The sequence below is a fragment of the Bactrocera oleae genome, chromosome 2 (assembly GCF_042242935.1).
Source record: "Bactrocera oleae isolate idBacOlea1 chromosome 2, idBacOlea1, whole genome shotgun sequence".
NCBI classification, from domain to species: Eukaryota; Metazoa; Arthropoda; class Insecta; order Diptera; family Tephritidae; genus Bactrocera; species Bactrocera oleae.
Window position 1 is genome coordinate 18,135,266 of NC_091536.1, and position 15,167 is coordinate 18,150,432.

The 15,167-nt window shown below is 36.0% G+C and overlaps 2 protein-coding genes across 2 annotated transcripts; one reads left to right on the top strand and one right to left on the bottom strand.

The window, feature by feature from the left end:
- Positions 1 to 3,682: 3,682 nt before the first annotated feature.
- On the top strand, positions 3,683 to 6,461 carry ninaE (neither inactivation nor afterpotential E). The gene is made up of 6 exons (XM_014247929.3): positions 3,683 to 3,920; positions 4,713 to 4,770; positions 4,847 to 5,337; positions 5,394 to 5,541; positions 5,606 to 5,883; positions 5,990 to 6,461. The coding sequence occupies exons 1-6, from the start codon at positions 3,913 to 3,915 to the stop codon at positions 6,114 to 6,116; spliced, it is 1,110 nt and encodes a 369-aa protein (XP_014103404.1). The 5' UTR covers positions 3,683 to 3,912; the 3' UTR covers positions 6,117 to 6,461.
- A 1,286-nt stretch (positions 6,462 to 7,747) lies between these two features.
- Positions 7,748 to 14,708, bottom strand: Ask1 (apoptotic signal-regulating kinase 1). The gene is made up of 12 exons (XM_070110268.1): positions 14,048 to 14,708; positions 13,797 to 13,991; positions 12,245 to 12,405; positions 11,288 to 12,182; positions 10,871 to 11,212; positions 10,599 to 10,799; positions 9,927 to 10,528; positions 9,699 to 9,857; positions 9,065 to 9,618; positions 8,696 to 8,999; positions 8,372 to 8,614; positions 7,748 to 8,313 (listed from the first exon to the last, which is right to left on the bottom strand). Exons 1-12 carry the CDS (start codon positions 14,165 to 14,167, stop codon positions 8,016 to 8,018), a joined length of 4,074 nt encoding a protein of 1,357 aa, XP_069966369.1. The 5' UTR covers positions 14,168 to 14,708; the 3' UTR covers positions 7,748 to 8,015.
- Positions 14,709 to 15,167: the final 459 nt, after the last annotated feature.

Here is a 15,167-nt window from a genome sequence, read left to right on the forward strand (position 1 = left end):
TTTATATCGGTCAATATTTAAGATATCTTAGCAAAATTAACTAAAGGTATAATATTAGATAAGCTATAGTTTCATGCCGAAAATATGTGAAATTAGTCTACCAAGTTCTCAAACTCCCATATACTACACGTAATAGTTTTCGTTATTCTAAGAAACCTTATCGCGATTTATATTATTTATAACTTGTTTGAAAATATGCTCTAGACTATACCTGAATAATGCCAAAATTTAATGCAACAAGCCCAGACCTTACTCGGCCCCCAATACCCTATATTAAAATGGTAAAAAAGTGTGCTATTTTTACGAAATTAAGTGGACACAAATTAAAAATTTCGTGGTTTAGCGCTGAATATGAATGGAGTTGACCTAAACCAGCTGGCTCTATAAAAGAAAAGCAGTAAAACAGGCAATGTACCTTGTCAGTGTTCAGGTGACTCCCGTGCGTCGATGTGATCTGATGTAATAGTCACGAGGTGACCTCACGAGAAGCTGGCTCTATATAAGTAAAGCACGTACTGTGCCTGGTCAGTGCTTAGGTGGGATGTGATTTAGAAGTCATGAGGTGATTTCAAAGGAAGCTGGCTGCCAGCTGGCTCTATAAAAGAAAAGCATTTTCCCATAGAATGTAAACAAAAGTTGTTGACTTAGCTAAATGTAGAAAAAGGTTGTGGACTTAGCTAAATGTAGGAAAAGGTTGTGGACTTAGCTTAATGTAAACAAAAGAGTTATTGATTTTATTATCATAAAATGTAAACAAAGGGGTCATTGACCTCGGCAAAATGAAAAAAAACAGGTCATTGACCCCATAACATAAACAAAAGGGTCATTGGCTTCATAAAATATAAACAATAGGGTCGTTGACCCCAAATATAAACAAAGGTAGTTGACTTGGCTAAATGTAAAAAAAAGTTGTGGCTTTGGCTAAATATAAACAAAAGGGTCGTTGACCTCATAAAATGTAAACAAAGGGGTCATTGACTTCGGCAAAATGTAAACAAACAGGTCATTGACCTCATAACATAAACAAAAGGGTCGTTGACCCTATAAAATGTAAACAATAAGGTCATTGACTCTAAATTTAAACAAAAGTTTTGGACTTGGCTTAACATTAACAAGAGGGTCATTGGCCTCATAAAATGTAAACAAAACGGTAATTGACCAATTTTTTTCTAAGAGAAGTGATCGGTCAAAATCAAGTCCTTGTATGTACTTTTTTATTTGACTTGGATTATTTTGCAGATCGGATCACTATAGAACATAGCTGCTATACAAACTGCTCGATCAATATCAAGATAAAGATCTTTTTATATCCTTTTATGCTATAAGAAATGTACATGCGAAGAATATTAGAGCTTCGTTGCAGCTGAAGTTAGCATTTTTTCTAGTAAATAAAATTTTGCTACACCTAAAGGTATTAACCCTGCTTTGCTCCTTGCAAGTTGCCAGAGTATAAAATGTTCGGGTACATCCGAACTTATCAATTCCTTGCTTTTTTTCTAAATAATTTTATTTGAGAGGTCTGACTGAAGACTACTGCATTTAAAAGTCATTTCAAAATATGATTAAAAATATAGACTACTAAAACTGCGTTTGATAGGAGGCATGAGAGCAATACTATAAACAAAACTGCGCATGCTTTGTAGGAGCGAAAGCTGAGCGCAAACTGTGAGCCTACCGTTTTGAGGTTATTTTCATGTGAGTTACTGAAACAAATGTATTAAAATTTAAAAATTTCCCAAGAACATCTTTTAGATTAGGCTACCAGAGGATATTTAATATGTATTGATACATTGGGAATATATAATAATTACAAATTTTCGACAAGTGAGATCAACTATTTTGAGATTAATTTTATATTTTCCGTCAAAAGAGCAACAAAACTGTAGAATTTCGTTTAATCAAACTAAAAGGTGTCAAAGCAGACAAGTAAGAATTATTTTGATTTTTTTTGTTTATTTTTTTTCATGTCGGATGCTTTTGGAACACCTTAATGCATAAATAAATGACTTGCATATGCAATTGTATTTACTAAGTGCGAGACATAGCTAAATTTTTGAAGACTTCGAAGGTGTGTCGGCCATATCCTATTCTCGGACCTCAAAATGCTTGCTGGAAAAACAATTAGCGAACCAAGGATAGATTTTATAAGAACCTTTATCATTGTGACAATATACTCGAATGTTAGTCGTTACCACCGAAGTCCAAGTGATATGCGATACAACTCTGTTTCTAGTTGACCATATATTTCCTAAATAAGAGGAAAGATTAATCAAGTCTTCACCAAAACTATATGAACTAGAGTTAATGTGCATACAAAGATACTTATGCAGCCTTCGTAACTCATACGCACTGTTGTACTAAAAGCCAGTTATTGATTTAAGACAACGGAAATCGATCTTAGTCGTTGTATAAGTGATAATTGCTTATTATTACTTATTTTCTTATTTTAAACAATGATAATGAAATATTTAATAATAATAATGCATACATACAGACACATATGTATAAATATATTTACTCGTGTTGGCGAAACATTGAAACACTTTTGCGAAGCCGTTGAAATGTTGTATTGACATTGGCATCGGGCGAAAAATGTACCGTTAAAAGAAGGTATACAAACAATAACCCAAAATAATCGTCAAGGTGGTCAAAGTCGGTATTTAGCATGTCTACACATTCATATTTACTAAAAATATTTACAAAACTGCAGCGTTACGTTTTTATGCAAGTACTTGTTTGTGTTTGTATGTACAAAATATGCGAAGAAACGTCGTAAAGGTGTAGGTATAATAAGCTTAGAAGAAATGTATGCAATTTTTACAAAATCTCACACCTACTAGGGCAATTCGCTAAGTTCGTGTTTTTTTATTTTCAACTTTAAATGTCGCGCTGTTTTCTATAGCACCGCCGCCTAGGTACATAAAAAAAGCATTTCTAAGCTACACGTATAACTCATAAATAATATCTTTGTGAATGTCGTTCTGAGTGACAAATTAACACCCATCCTAAGTGAAGAGAATCTCTTTCTTGGCTAACCCACTCGAAAATACTCGATTTAAGATCATTCCTTTATATGTTATTAATTACTCATCACTAAGTAGAGACAGAAGTTTCAAGCCGATAATAAAATAACAACAAATATCCGCTACGTTGTTACTTACTGATCCTAACAGCGTTAGATCGCTAAAAGAACAGCTCTGGTCGGGTGAAAGTTCGTGTTAATGCCAGTAGTGTAGAACCGTAATAAAAATAAACATTCAAAGCAAATTTCGAAGAGGTGGCATAATCGAACACTTCAATAATGATTCAGTTTCTTTGTTTTACAAAAAAAATGTAACTTAAGCACTTGCTAACTCATCAAACCTCCCTCGTATGTTCCCACAAATATCATCAAGAAGTGTATATTACTAATTTCAATCGTTATTACCGTCATTATTATGTATACCCACATGAGTAGCATTATCTCAATTGTCATTATCATCGCCATCGGTTTAAAACATTTTTCGTTTTTTTTTTCAAATATTTTTAAATTTAATTGTACTTACACACACACATATACTCACGCGCTTTCTGCCAAAGCAAACGTGCCGCTTAGTTCATAATTTAATTTAGTGAACTTATTAGCGTGGCTTGGGTCTTTATGTGAGACTGAAGGACCGACGAACCTATAAATGCAATAACAGCATGCGGATTGCTCGCAGGTTCTAACGACAGATCGCCGCGAACAGTCCACTCCGGGAATTATCCCAAAAAATAATAAAAAAAAAATTTTACTTTAAAAGAAATGAGATTTATTCTTTAATTTGCATCTTTTTTGAACGTAAATTAAATTTTAAAAAATCAAACACGGTCTTTCGGCACGAAAGCACATAAAGGCTTGTACACCAATACCCACCGAACAACAATTCAATAATGGATAGGTATGCGATGGTGAATTTATATATTATATATAAACATAATTACAAAAATAGTATGTTTTGAAAGTGATTGTGTGTACTGTTTTCGAGACTATCGGTGGATCATCATTGTTTGCTGTAGAATATATTGTCGAACGCCAAAAGCTTGTCTCGAAACAAAGAACTGGAGCATTTCTCGTGGGTTTGGGTTCATTCCGTATATATTGGACTGTATTTCACTTCGAACTTGCAATCTGGAATTTTCATTCATTCGCATATTAGATTAACTATGATACCAGAGCAACCTTAAATTACAGTATTAAAAAAGTGTACAACACGAGTCCATTTTCACGGAATTGTCCATAATTTCTATGAATAATCTTTTAAAAGATTAGAAAAGGTAGTAAAAACAGTTAATCTACAGTTATTTCTGCGATTGTTTTCTCTTTTACATTGGAGTTTCCAAAGCAGAATTCCCGGCTAAACCTCAATCAACAGATAATTTGCTTTAAATACCTGCTATATAGAACGATATTTGGTCACGAAAAATAAAAAACGAGGCTTAAAAGTCTTGTTAGAGCGAAATGAAGAGAGCAAGAGACAAAGAGAATCATTTAGTCAATCTTGATACAACCTAGATACCTAGAAACCTCGTGAATTCGAAATCTGATCGTGAAAGAACACAGATTTTCTGAACTATAAATTTTTTCAAAATTAGACCCACTAAAACAAGAAGCTCCCCAAATTTAGATTCTAGACTATTAATACTTGGATATTATTTATTTCTGATCTCACTTCCGATTCACTAACTTTTAGTTTACAATCCTTGGGGCCACACTTTGCCGCGCTGTCCAATGGGTCAGTCACAGACAAGGTAAGTAGAGAAACTTCCTTTCGAAATAGGTTACCACAAAAACCATTTAACACACTTGCTATCTATCTTTACACAGGTCACGCCCGATATGGCGCACTTAATTCACCCGTACTGGAATCAATTCCCAGCTATGGATCCCATCTGGGCGAAAGTCCTCACGGCGTACATGATCATCATCGGTATGATTTCATGGTGTGGAAATGGCGTGGTGATTTATATATTCTCAACGACGAAATCATTACGTACACCCGCTAACCTGCTGGTCATCAACTTAGCGCTATCTGATTTCGGTATAATGATCACAAATACGCCAATGATGGGTATTAATTTGTACTTCGAAACCTGGGTCTTGGGTCCGGCCATGTGCGATCTATATGGTGGTTTGGGCTCGGCCTTTGGTTGCAGTTCGATTTGGTCGATGTGCATGATCTCTCTGGACCGTTATCAAGTCATTGTCAAGGGTGTAGCGGGACGACCAATGACCATTAAGTTGGCGCTGGTAAAAATCGCCTTCATCTGGGCAATGGGCAGCATTTGGACATTGGCGCCGGTCTTCGGCTGGAGCAGGTAAGCTGCGCGTGCTAAATGAAGTGGTAAATCATGCTTAACACTTACTTTTAAAGGTATGTGCCTGAGGGCAATTTGACATCTTGCGGTATTGATTATTTGGAACGCGATTGGAATCCACGATCCTACTTGATCTTCTACTCCATCTTCGTGTACTATGTTCCGCTATTCTTGATTTGCTACTCTTACTGGTTCATTATTGCTGTAAGTGCGCGCATAAAAAATGAACTATGAATATTTTCACTACACTTTCTTTCTACTTAACTAGGCGGTATCAGCTCACGAGAAGGCCATGCGCGAACAGGCCAAGAAAATGAATGTCAAATCTCTGCGCTCCTCTGAGGATGCCGAGAAGAGTGCTGAGGGCAAACTGGCCAAGGTGGCGCTCGTCACCATTTCATTGTGGTTCATGGCGTGGACACCATACTTGGTGATCAACTGCATGGGTCTATTCAAGTTCGAGGGATTGACACCACTGAACACCATCTGGGGTGCTTGCTTCGCCAAATCGGCCGCTTGCTACAATCCCATTGTCTACGGTATCAGGTAAGTGTAGCGATATTCAAACCTAACCAATTTGTTGAACTTCAGCTTATCTCTTTTCCTATCTCTCTCTCTGTCGCTCTCTCACACACTACTTACGCTCAACTAGCCATCCTAAATACCGTTTGGCATTGAAAGAGAAATGCCCATGCTGTGTGTTCGGCAAGGTCGATGATGGCAAGTCCAGCGACGCGCAGTCACAGGCCACTACAAACGAATCGGAGTCCAAGGCATAAATTCTGCGACATGTGCCAGCCGTTAGCGATGAAATGACAGCAACAAATACGATAAAAAAAATAATAACAATAGCAACAAAGATAGTGAGAACATCTCGAGCGAATGCCATATTAGCAGCAACAACAACAATGACAACTGTTATGAAAACAACTAGCAGCAACATAATGAAGAGATTCAATTGTTTTATAAGAGAGAGCGAATTTATAAGAATGAAATTGTTTATGAATATAATTATTGACATAGATAAATATATAAACCATAAAGTGCAACGTCATCAAAGACTTAAAAAAATGAAACAAAAAAATAAAAGAGCAAACGAACTTGAAAAAAGTTAATAAAAAATATCTGGATTTCTTTTATTTTTAATTTAAAAATTGAGAGCTGGCTAAGTGTGAACCAAAAGATTAAATAATATTGGATTCATGAATACAATTTTAAAAATTTTGCTAAGCCAGCTCAATATTTGAGCGAACTACTCGAAGTCGAGTCAAACAAACGAATGAAAATTAAACAAAAAAACGTTAACTTTGTACCGAAGCTATAATACACTTCACAAATACAAAGGTTCCTTAAAAGAACTTGATTTTGATCGTTCAGTTAATATGGCAGCTATATGCCATAGTCATCCGATCTGAACAATTCCTTCGGAGAATACATTGTTGCCTTAAATAAAAATGTGGAAAACGGTTGGCCTCAAGGGCCATCCCTGCAACTTCCCTCTAATTTCATACGCTAACGTTCAAATTTCGCTTTTTTCACTGCTTTTGAGCTCTTCGAAATTTTTCGTTTTCGATATCTAGCAAGTAAATCAACCGATTTCGACCCGGTTTGCGGCAAACGATGTGTTTCTTCAAGGTTTAGAACTGATTAGTTTTTGGTGTCGATCGGTCAAGTCGTTTGGAGAAAATTTGAAAAAAACGATTTTTCAAAATTTTTATTTTTGAGATTTCTCGAAATCTACTGGTTCGATTGGGTCCAAACTTACACGAAATTCAAGTGCAATGAAACCCTTTGGAATGCCGTTTAGTTTATTCAAATCGGTTGAGCAGTTTAATAGTTATAAGAGGGTCACATACATCCACACATACATACAGACATACGGACATCATCGTAGAAATGTTCGGGGAAGCTTCCTCGACCCTCAGAACGTCGAGATCTGTTGAGAACTCGATTTTTGCAAAATGGGGTGAAACCAATATCTTCCCGATTTTTAGAAAATTTTCCATTTTCTTAGCGGGAAGTTAATAATCCTTACCAAATTTCGTGAAGATATAAAAATAAAGATACATAAAAAAGTTTCACATACAAGTATTTGATTCCGATTGTTCAGTTATATGGAAAATACAATGTATTTTAGGGAAGTAACGAAGAAAACTTTGATTTAGATATATTTTCAACTAGAGTTGCTACCTACAATTACCTTTTGTTTTAAAAAAAAACTATTTTTAGTCTTACTATGTCAAAAACAATCTGACTAAAGTTGCATTGCATTTCTGTGAACCCCATCATCAAAGTCATCGATTTTTTCACATGCAGCTATTCAACAGTTATTAACACAATTGTGTGCGTTTTTATTTATAACTTTTTGCTTAATTAAATTTTTAACTTGTATAACATTAGAAAATATATATAATTTTTATTATTATTAATTTTTGTTTTTGATTGTAGTATTTTATGCGTTTTAGCAGAGGTTAGTAGTTTTCTTTTTCTTTTCTTTGTGTTTTCCTTTTTTTAATGTATGTATGCAGGTTTGTGCTAAATCTTAAAACGGAACGAAATTGAGAACAACAACAATGATAGAATTTAGTGGCGCTTGGCGCACACATACACATATGTACATACACACATACTCGTATAATATGCAAGTATGCATGCGTATTGTATGCTCGATTTGTAATTTATTCACTACAAGAATCATATTCACTCTCAGTTTGTCGCGTGTTGGCATTGGCATTATCATTAGCGTTGATATTATTGTTAGCCGCATTCGCATTTAAAATGCGCTTACGACTATTCTCACTTCTGCTGCGACTACTTCTATAATTTGGTACCGTAGTTTTACTACGCTTTAAGGCACCGGCACTATCAGTACTTTGTACATTGGTCTGCTGACTACAAGTGCTCTCAGCATCAATCATATCCATACCCATGCGTGTTTGATTGATCAACTTCCATAGACGCACTTCGACGCCCAGTCTGAAAATAAGTGCAGCTTACTTAGAACAAATGATGGTTGAATTTTTTTAGTACCAACCTCAATTCCAAACGCATCAGATCTAATTTCTCTGTATTAAACAAAAAATCTTCATAAGTAAAGCCCTCATTCAGGATTATTGTCTGTGAGAATTCGTCGATACCGTGTTTGGTAAGCCATTGCGACAGCTGCTCATCGATTTCGCAAATATCATAAGTACGTTTATTCAATGAGCGACTCAAATTTTGTTGCTTATGTGCGGCGGTGCGCTGACCGCGACGATGGAGATTAGCGAATGGACGTCTGCAAAGGGAAGTGAAGTGAAGAATAATTCTATATAAATATCTATTTATTTTCACTAAAAATCAGACAAGCAAAACTTACCTCGCTTTGCGCGAACCAGCAAAGATATGTGCTAACTCTTTGCTTAAGTTGCGATGCGCTTTCAATAGCTGCTTTTGCTGTTCCAAATGCTGACGCTGGAATTGCTTGTCGTTATCTCGCATATCGCGTAAGATACGTACGCATTCGCTCGGTGCAAAGCTGCCGTCATCCTCCTCGGCTAGTGTGACTATAGTCTGTTCGCCGGTTATTTTTTCTTGACTATCCGTTGAGGTGTGTTGTGGATTATTGACGCTTTCGTCATCATTGCAGGATAGCTCCTTGCCAGCCAAGTTGGCGCCAAGCTCTAAAACGTACAAAAATGTGAATAATAAAAATTCAAAAACTATTTCTGTAGCATTTGTCACACACCTGGCGATAAAATCGTGACCGCCGCCTGCACAGCACTTTTTACTAAATTATCCAAGGCGAACATCCAATGTGGTTTAATGAAATGTGAACGCAATACTGTGACTACAGCATCTTGGAAGGCATATAAAGCTAGGTGTAAATGATCGACAGCAACATCGTCGTTTAGTGAGTGTTTCAGTCTCGTTATGGTAGCCTCTAAATTCTTCTCCTTCTCATTCACAATATACTCGCGTAGTCCACGTATCAGAGTTTGTAATTCGGTTTTGGTTATTAACACGCTTATTTTGTGATCCGTTTGTATACGTTCCATCCATAAATTGCAAATTTTATCCTCATCCATGCGCAGCACCTTCGATAATGTAGTGCGACGTTGTGAATCCTTCTTCAAGCGATAGAAACCATCAGTTTCACTGGTTTCGCTTGCATTTGTGCGCAGCGACGGTGTGGAAGCCTCTATTTCGGGAGAAAGCAGAAAGCCGGACGAGTTGCGACGTTCCAAAGCGAATTGTGTGCTCGGCAGCTCATCGATATCGACGGAAGACGCATGTGTTATTCTAAGTATGCACAAAATAATATATAAAACTATAATAGTATTTGCTGTTATAAAATTACAATTCAAAAGCGGAAAACTAACTCTAATTCAGGCGTGGTGGGAGTATTACAGGTGTTGGCGCTGATTGAACTTATAAGGGCAGGCAAGGTAGATTTATTTACTAAACGATCGGCGGGCACTGAGATGCTGCGACCGAATTCCGATGAAGATGGTGGATTCAAGCGCAATTTACGGTGTTTACTACACAAAACAAAATGAAGGAAAAAATTAAAAAATAAAATGTCTACAATACAATGCGCTACAGCATACTCATTCAAGAAGGGGTCTTCCAATAATTGCGCCGACGTAGGCCGATCAGCTACGCTAATCGCAAAACAGCGCAGAATGAAATTTCGCGCCATAGGCGATAGCTCCTCCGGTATAATGGGATGTTTTTTATAGTAGCCAACTTTAAACATGGCCGCCTGCGCACAACCCAACTCAATGAACGGCGGTTTGCCCGTTGCCATTTCCACATTCGTACAACCGAATGACCATATATCCGCTGCAGGACCGTAACCACGAAAGCCTTGATCGATCACCTCCGGCGCCATGTACTGCAGCGTGCCGGTAAATGTCTCTGTCATGGGATTAATGCCGGCTAAACGCTTTGACGTGCCAAAATCTGATATTTTCACCACACCACTGTAGGTGTTCACCAACACATTGTCACCCTTGATATCGCGATGCACAATTTTCTGCTCATGCAAATACTTGAGACCTTCGAGTATTTGCTTCGAATAGAAAGCCATGGTGGACTCATTATCCTTGAGCGGACCCCATTTCTTTTCTAACAAATCAGAGAGCGAACCACCGGGCACTTGTTCCATGAAAATCTTAAAGAAGCCATCTTCTGATATGGAGCCCAAGTACTGACAAATATTTGAATAATATTATTATAATTTTTACTGCATAATAATAAAATATATAGCAATGTATTACCTGCACGATGTTACGGTGACGCAGTTGCGAATGCAGTTTGATTTCTTCGTGCAACGGTTGCACGTCCTGTGAGTTACGCTCTGGCACTTCCTTTATGGCAATACGTACTTGTGTGTGTTTGTCACGTGCTGCGTAGACGGTGCCGTAGGTGCCTTTCCCCAGTATTATTTTCCGATTTTGATCATCGTAATCGTATTCAAACTAAAGAATAAGTAAAAAAATATTAATTTCAAGCTAAAAAAATCTTAAGAGACTTAGAAGAAAATACACACCTCAATTTGTCGCACTTCATCCACGTCCAGATTAACAAACACCTCTTGATCCGATGCCATTTCCAGTATGAGCTCATAAAATTTTTGACGACATTCCGTGGAGGGAAAATATATTTGGAAATCGTCTGAGTTATGATGCACATAAAGGTATGCACAACGATCATCTCGTTTATACAAGCTCACAGACTTAATTTGCGAAGCATTGAAGACGAAATCATGCACCTTTTTACAAGCGTTCTTTGAGTGCGCCAAACAAATATTGATGATTTGTATTGATTTCTCATCAGCGTCCATATTAATGTTGACATAACTTGGCATGTATATTTTCTGTGGTTCCAAAATCTAAACGAACAAAAAATAAACAAAATATTAGTTATTTTCATTAGCAAGTAAAAACCGTTGAAAATGAAAGCTTACGAGTATCGGCATGCGCACGCTAGTAATCTCCTCCGTATTGGTCGCTACCATAAAAAAGTCTATCCAAAATTGAAATATTTGCTCTTCTATTGAGTAAATGTGATCCTCAGGTTTCTTGCGGAAGCGATGTATCAACGATATATTACCAATTGTTGACTTGAGATACCAATTAGGTGGCTTTAATTTGAACATACACTCTGCTGCCTGTATCGCTTTTGCATAATCTTCAGCAAGCACGGAAATCTCAAAAAAAGTGGCCACATCCCAATATTCAGTCAGTGACGACAAGCTGCCCTTTTTACCAATGAGATTATTCAAGGTTATACCAATATTTTGCAACTCTTCTGTATTGCTAAATTCTTTTCCATCAATTACCAACAATGTAGCTAAGTTTATACCGGCATATTCATTCGGTTGTACATCAAAACTTTGCCGATACCATTTTATGGCATTCTTCAAACTATCTTTATCTTCATAATCGGATTCCACAAATATATCCTTATAAATTCGTCCGCATAGACACAACATATCGGGGAACTCGTTCTCTTTCCTTTCCAGTGCTTTCAGCGATGATGCCAGGGCTTTCTCGCGATCACCTTTGCGATTACGGCGATTCAGCGCGAACGCATACAGAAAACTCATATTTCCTGTCTCAACATATTTTCGTGTGTTTGGTATGTTTCTTAGATCGCTCACTAAGCGCACCATCGCATCGTAATCTTGTACATCGCGTAGTGAGCACATAAAACTGTGCACCACTTCACCAGATAGTACATGCACATCATCCAAACGCTTGCGCATATCATGAAGAAATTTTTGCAATTTCGGTGCATTTGCTCCATAAGCTTCACGCGCTGAACGCAGATCGGATAGAAATTTCTCACGCATATGCGCCCTGTATAAAAGAGAAATTATCTTGAAATATTATTATAAACATGTAATTCTATAATAAAATACTTGGATTGTATTTCCACATCCTGTAAAAGACGCTTCAAACGCGAAAGTAGTGTTGGCATTTTAGTATCTGCGGGCAGTTCCTTATTAAAGTTGGTTAAAAAACAGGTGGAAGTCTCTTCGTTACGTTTGTACGATAGAAATTGATAATTGGCACATGAAAGCTGAAAGAAAACCGAATAATAAGAAGTCAAGAAATAAAAAAAAAATTTGTGAAACATAATGAAATTGTATTTAACGTTTTATGCGCATAATACCGCGCAATTACCTATTTCGATAAAATTTTATATACCACTAAAATCGATTACAAAACAAATAGCGGAAGTGGCTTTACGCTATCGAATTAGCATAAAAGCCAACGAACCACAACCAGTTTGAAATAACTTAAATTTTTATATAAAAAAATGTATAATATCAATAACACTCGAATAATAAGCTGGGCTAGAAGTAGCGCAACCGGCAAAAATAAATGAAAAATTAAATTAAATAAAGTGAAAAAGCAGTAACCACATATACGTATAAATTTATAAAGTAAACAAACGCGGAGGAAGTAACAAAACAAAAATGCAAGCAAAACAAACTGTTCAAGTCATACGCACACACATGTGCAATCAAGAGTACACAAAACAAAAATTATAAAGCACCGCCGACGTCGCAAGAGCCCGAATTACGTGAACAACAACAAAATTAAAATGCGAGCAGAGATAACAAAAACAAAGGCATAACGCGGCTAATATAACATTGGATTTAATTTTTTTATTCGTGTAGGTTTATTATAATACATTAAACATTAAAAACTTTTGTAAGAAAATACGGCAACTAAAGTAGCAACAATAAAAGAAAACATATACTGTTAGAAATGTGGCAAATATTACACAATTGTTGTGGTTTCACGTGTGATTTTTTATTGCTATTTTTATTTTCAATTGCTTGCTTTTAGTTCAATAACTGGTTGGCTAAGCCGAATATGTAGGCGTTCTGTAAGGTAGTGGGGGTTGTGAAGTATACAACAGTATTGTATATTAATCAAAAGGTGGAATGTGAACGCTTTTCATTGCTGTATATAAAACGGAAGTTGATTATACTATGTTTATATTTGTGGAAAATAGTTGCGTTCTATATTTACATCAAAATCATTGGCAACAGATGCTGTATCTAACTAATTTACGGCAACAAATGGACACTACGTTAACGAAAATGAGAGTAAATAAAAAATTAACGAGTAATAACAAACCAATGTTTTATTATTGTACATATGTATATGCATGCGAGTATATGAAAGCCGTATTATTTTTTAATAAATGCATCAAGTTACAGTTCATTTCATTAGAGTTTATTAGAAGCCCATTGTCAAAATTTAAAATTTTAGGTTATATATAGTCAGCGAAGCAATGAGAATAATTATCTTATCACAAGGTCTTAGTTAGTAACAAACAGAACAGTGGTATTTTTAATAAAAATTAAATTGATTTCTAGAAAAATAATGCCTTAGCACTTGTGGCTTAAGCATTAACATTATTTACTCATATTCTATGATTTCATATATTAAGCTTACCTTAAGGCACAATGTTTGCTTGGACTGCATATCATTGTAGACAATTATATTCCCTTTCATACCGAAGCTTTCCCGTACGCCCAGATGATAGGAAAGTGAACGCTGTTGTACCAATATACTCAAATCAATTATGGCCACATCTGCATTATAGAAAGTTTCTAGCATATTTGTTTCGCCAAAATCGAGTTTATCGAACTATAGTGAAAAATTTAATAAATAAGTGGTATTAGAAATGGCAAAATTAATTGTACCAGCACGCGCTGAAAATTTGCGCCCACTGCTTGAATGGCTTGTTTCATTTCCTCCAGGGCGCATTTTCTGTCTTCCAGATATTCTGTTATTTGTGTATCAATCACTACAGCTACATCCATTTTGTAATACTTTTATATCTAATTTTTTAGTCGTCGGTCAACATAACACCCACGCAAATCCACAACTGTGCGTTACTAAAATTGCATAAATATCTTTGTTTTTATTACAGCCTTTCTCTTGGTAAAATAATTTTCGCGATAATCAGACTAAAATGTTAAAGGTAAAGTCCTCACGGTGTTTCCAATTTTACAGTTACCGCTAATACACCTTAGCAATTTACACCAATAATAATGGGTCACACATTCCGTAGATACCGTGTGGGGTGCGGGAGCAGCCTCCTTTAGTTGTTATTGTAGCCACAGCTCTTCCGCCATCGGAATTCGCGTGTTCATTTAATTGGCGTTAGGGTTAAAACTGATTTGCACTTTGGTTTACTATAGGTGAACACTTGTTATGTTTCTCAACTTTACAATTACAAATAAACACAATTTCAATATGAACAATATATTTAACTTCTTCACAAGCTAACGATAAACAGATAAATTTACAAACAAATAATAGAAAAGTAGCACTGTTGATCGCAATTTGCAAATTGGAAATTTTCGTGTCTCTGGCACAACTTTGAAATGTCAATTGGCAGCGTTCATAGCCCACCGATTCGCAACATTATCGATAAATATCAATAAATTTATCGCTGAAATAAATTCACCCAATTCACTTTTAAACAAGCACACATAAGTCATCGGTTAAAAAGCCGTTTAGTAAAAGAGAAAGGAAGCAAACGTGGATAAATATTCGGAATATACGAGTATGTCAAAAATTTTAGTAAGAGAATTATATTGCAAAATCAATATTGGCACTTCAAAAAATTATACCATTTGCTTTAGAGCTGCCAAGTGCTATGCATTTTTTAAAGGATTCATAGTAACATGTAAAAATTATAGAAAAACAAATACTTAACATAACATTGCTATCATTTTTCACAGTAAGAAATTAACAAAAAAAAAACTAATTAAATAATTTCTACAGACCTGAAAGACAGGTTTTTGGCATACCAAA

Bases quoted from the DNA above. Each gene is read 5' to 3' on its own strand.
- ninaE (XM_014247929.3), top strand. The intron at 5,338-5,393 runs GTAAGCTGCGCG...TTACTTTTAAAG, and splicing joins CCGGTCTTCGGCTGGAGCAG to GTATGTGCCTGAGGGCAATT. The intron at 5,542-5,605 runs GTAAGTGCGCGC...CTACTTAACTAG, and splicing joins CTTACTGGTTCATTATTGCT to GCGGTATCAGCTCACGAGAA.
- Ask1 (XM_070110268.1), bottom strand. From the start codon at position 14,167: ATGGATGTAGCTGTAGTGATTGATACACAAATAACAGAATATCTGGAA. The intron at 10,529-10,598 runs GTAATACATTGC...AATATTTGTCAG, and splicing joins GTCACCGTAACATCGTGCAG to TACTTGGGCTCCATATCAGA. The intron at 9,619-9,698 runs GTTAGTTTTCCG...GTGCATACTTAG, and splicing joins CCCACCACGCCTGAATTAGA to AATAACACATGCGTCTTCCG.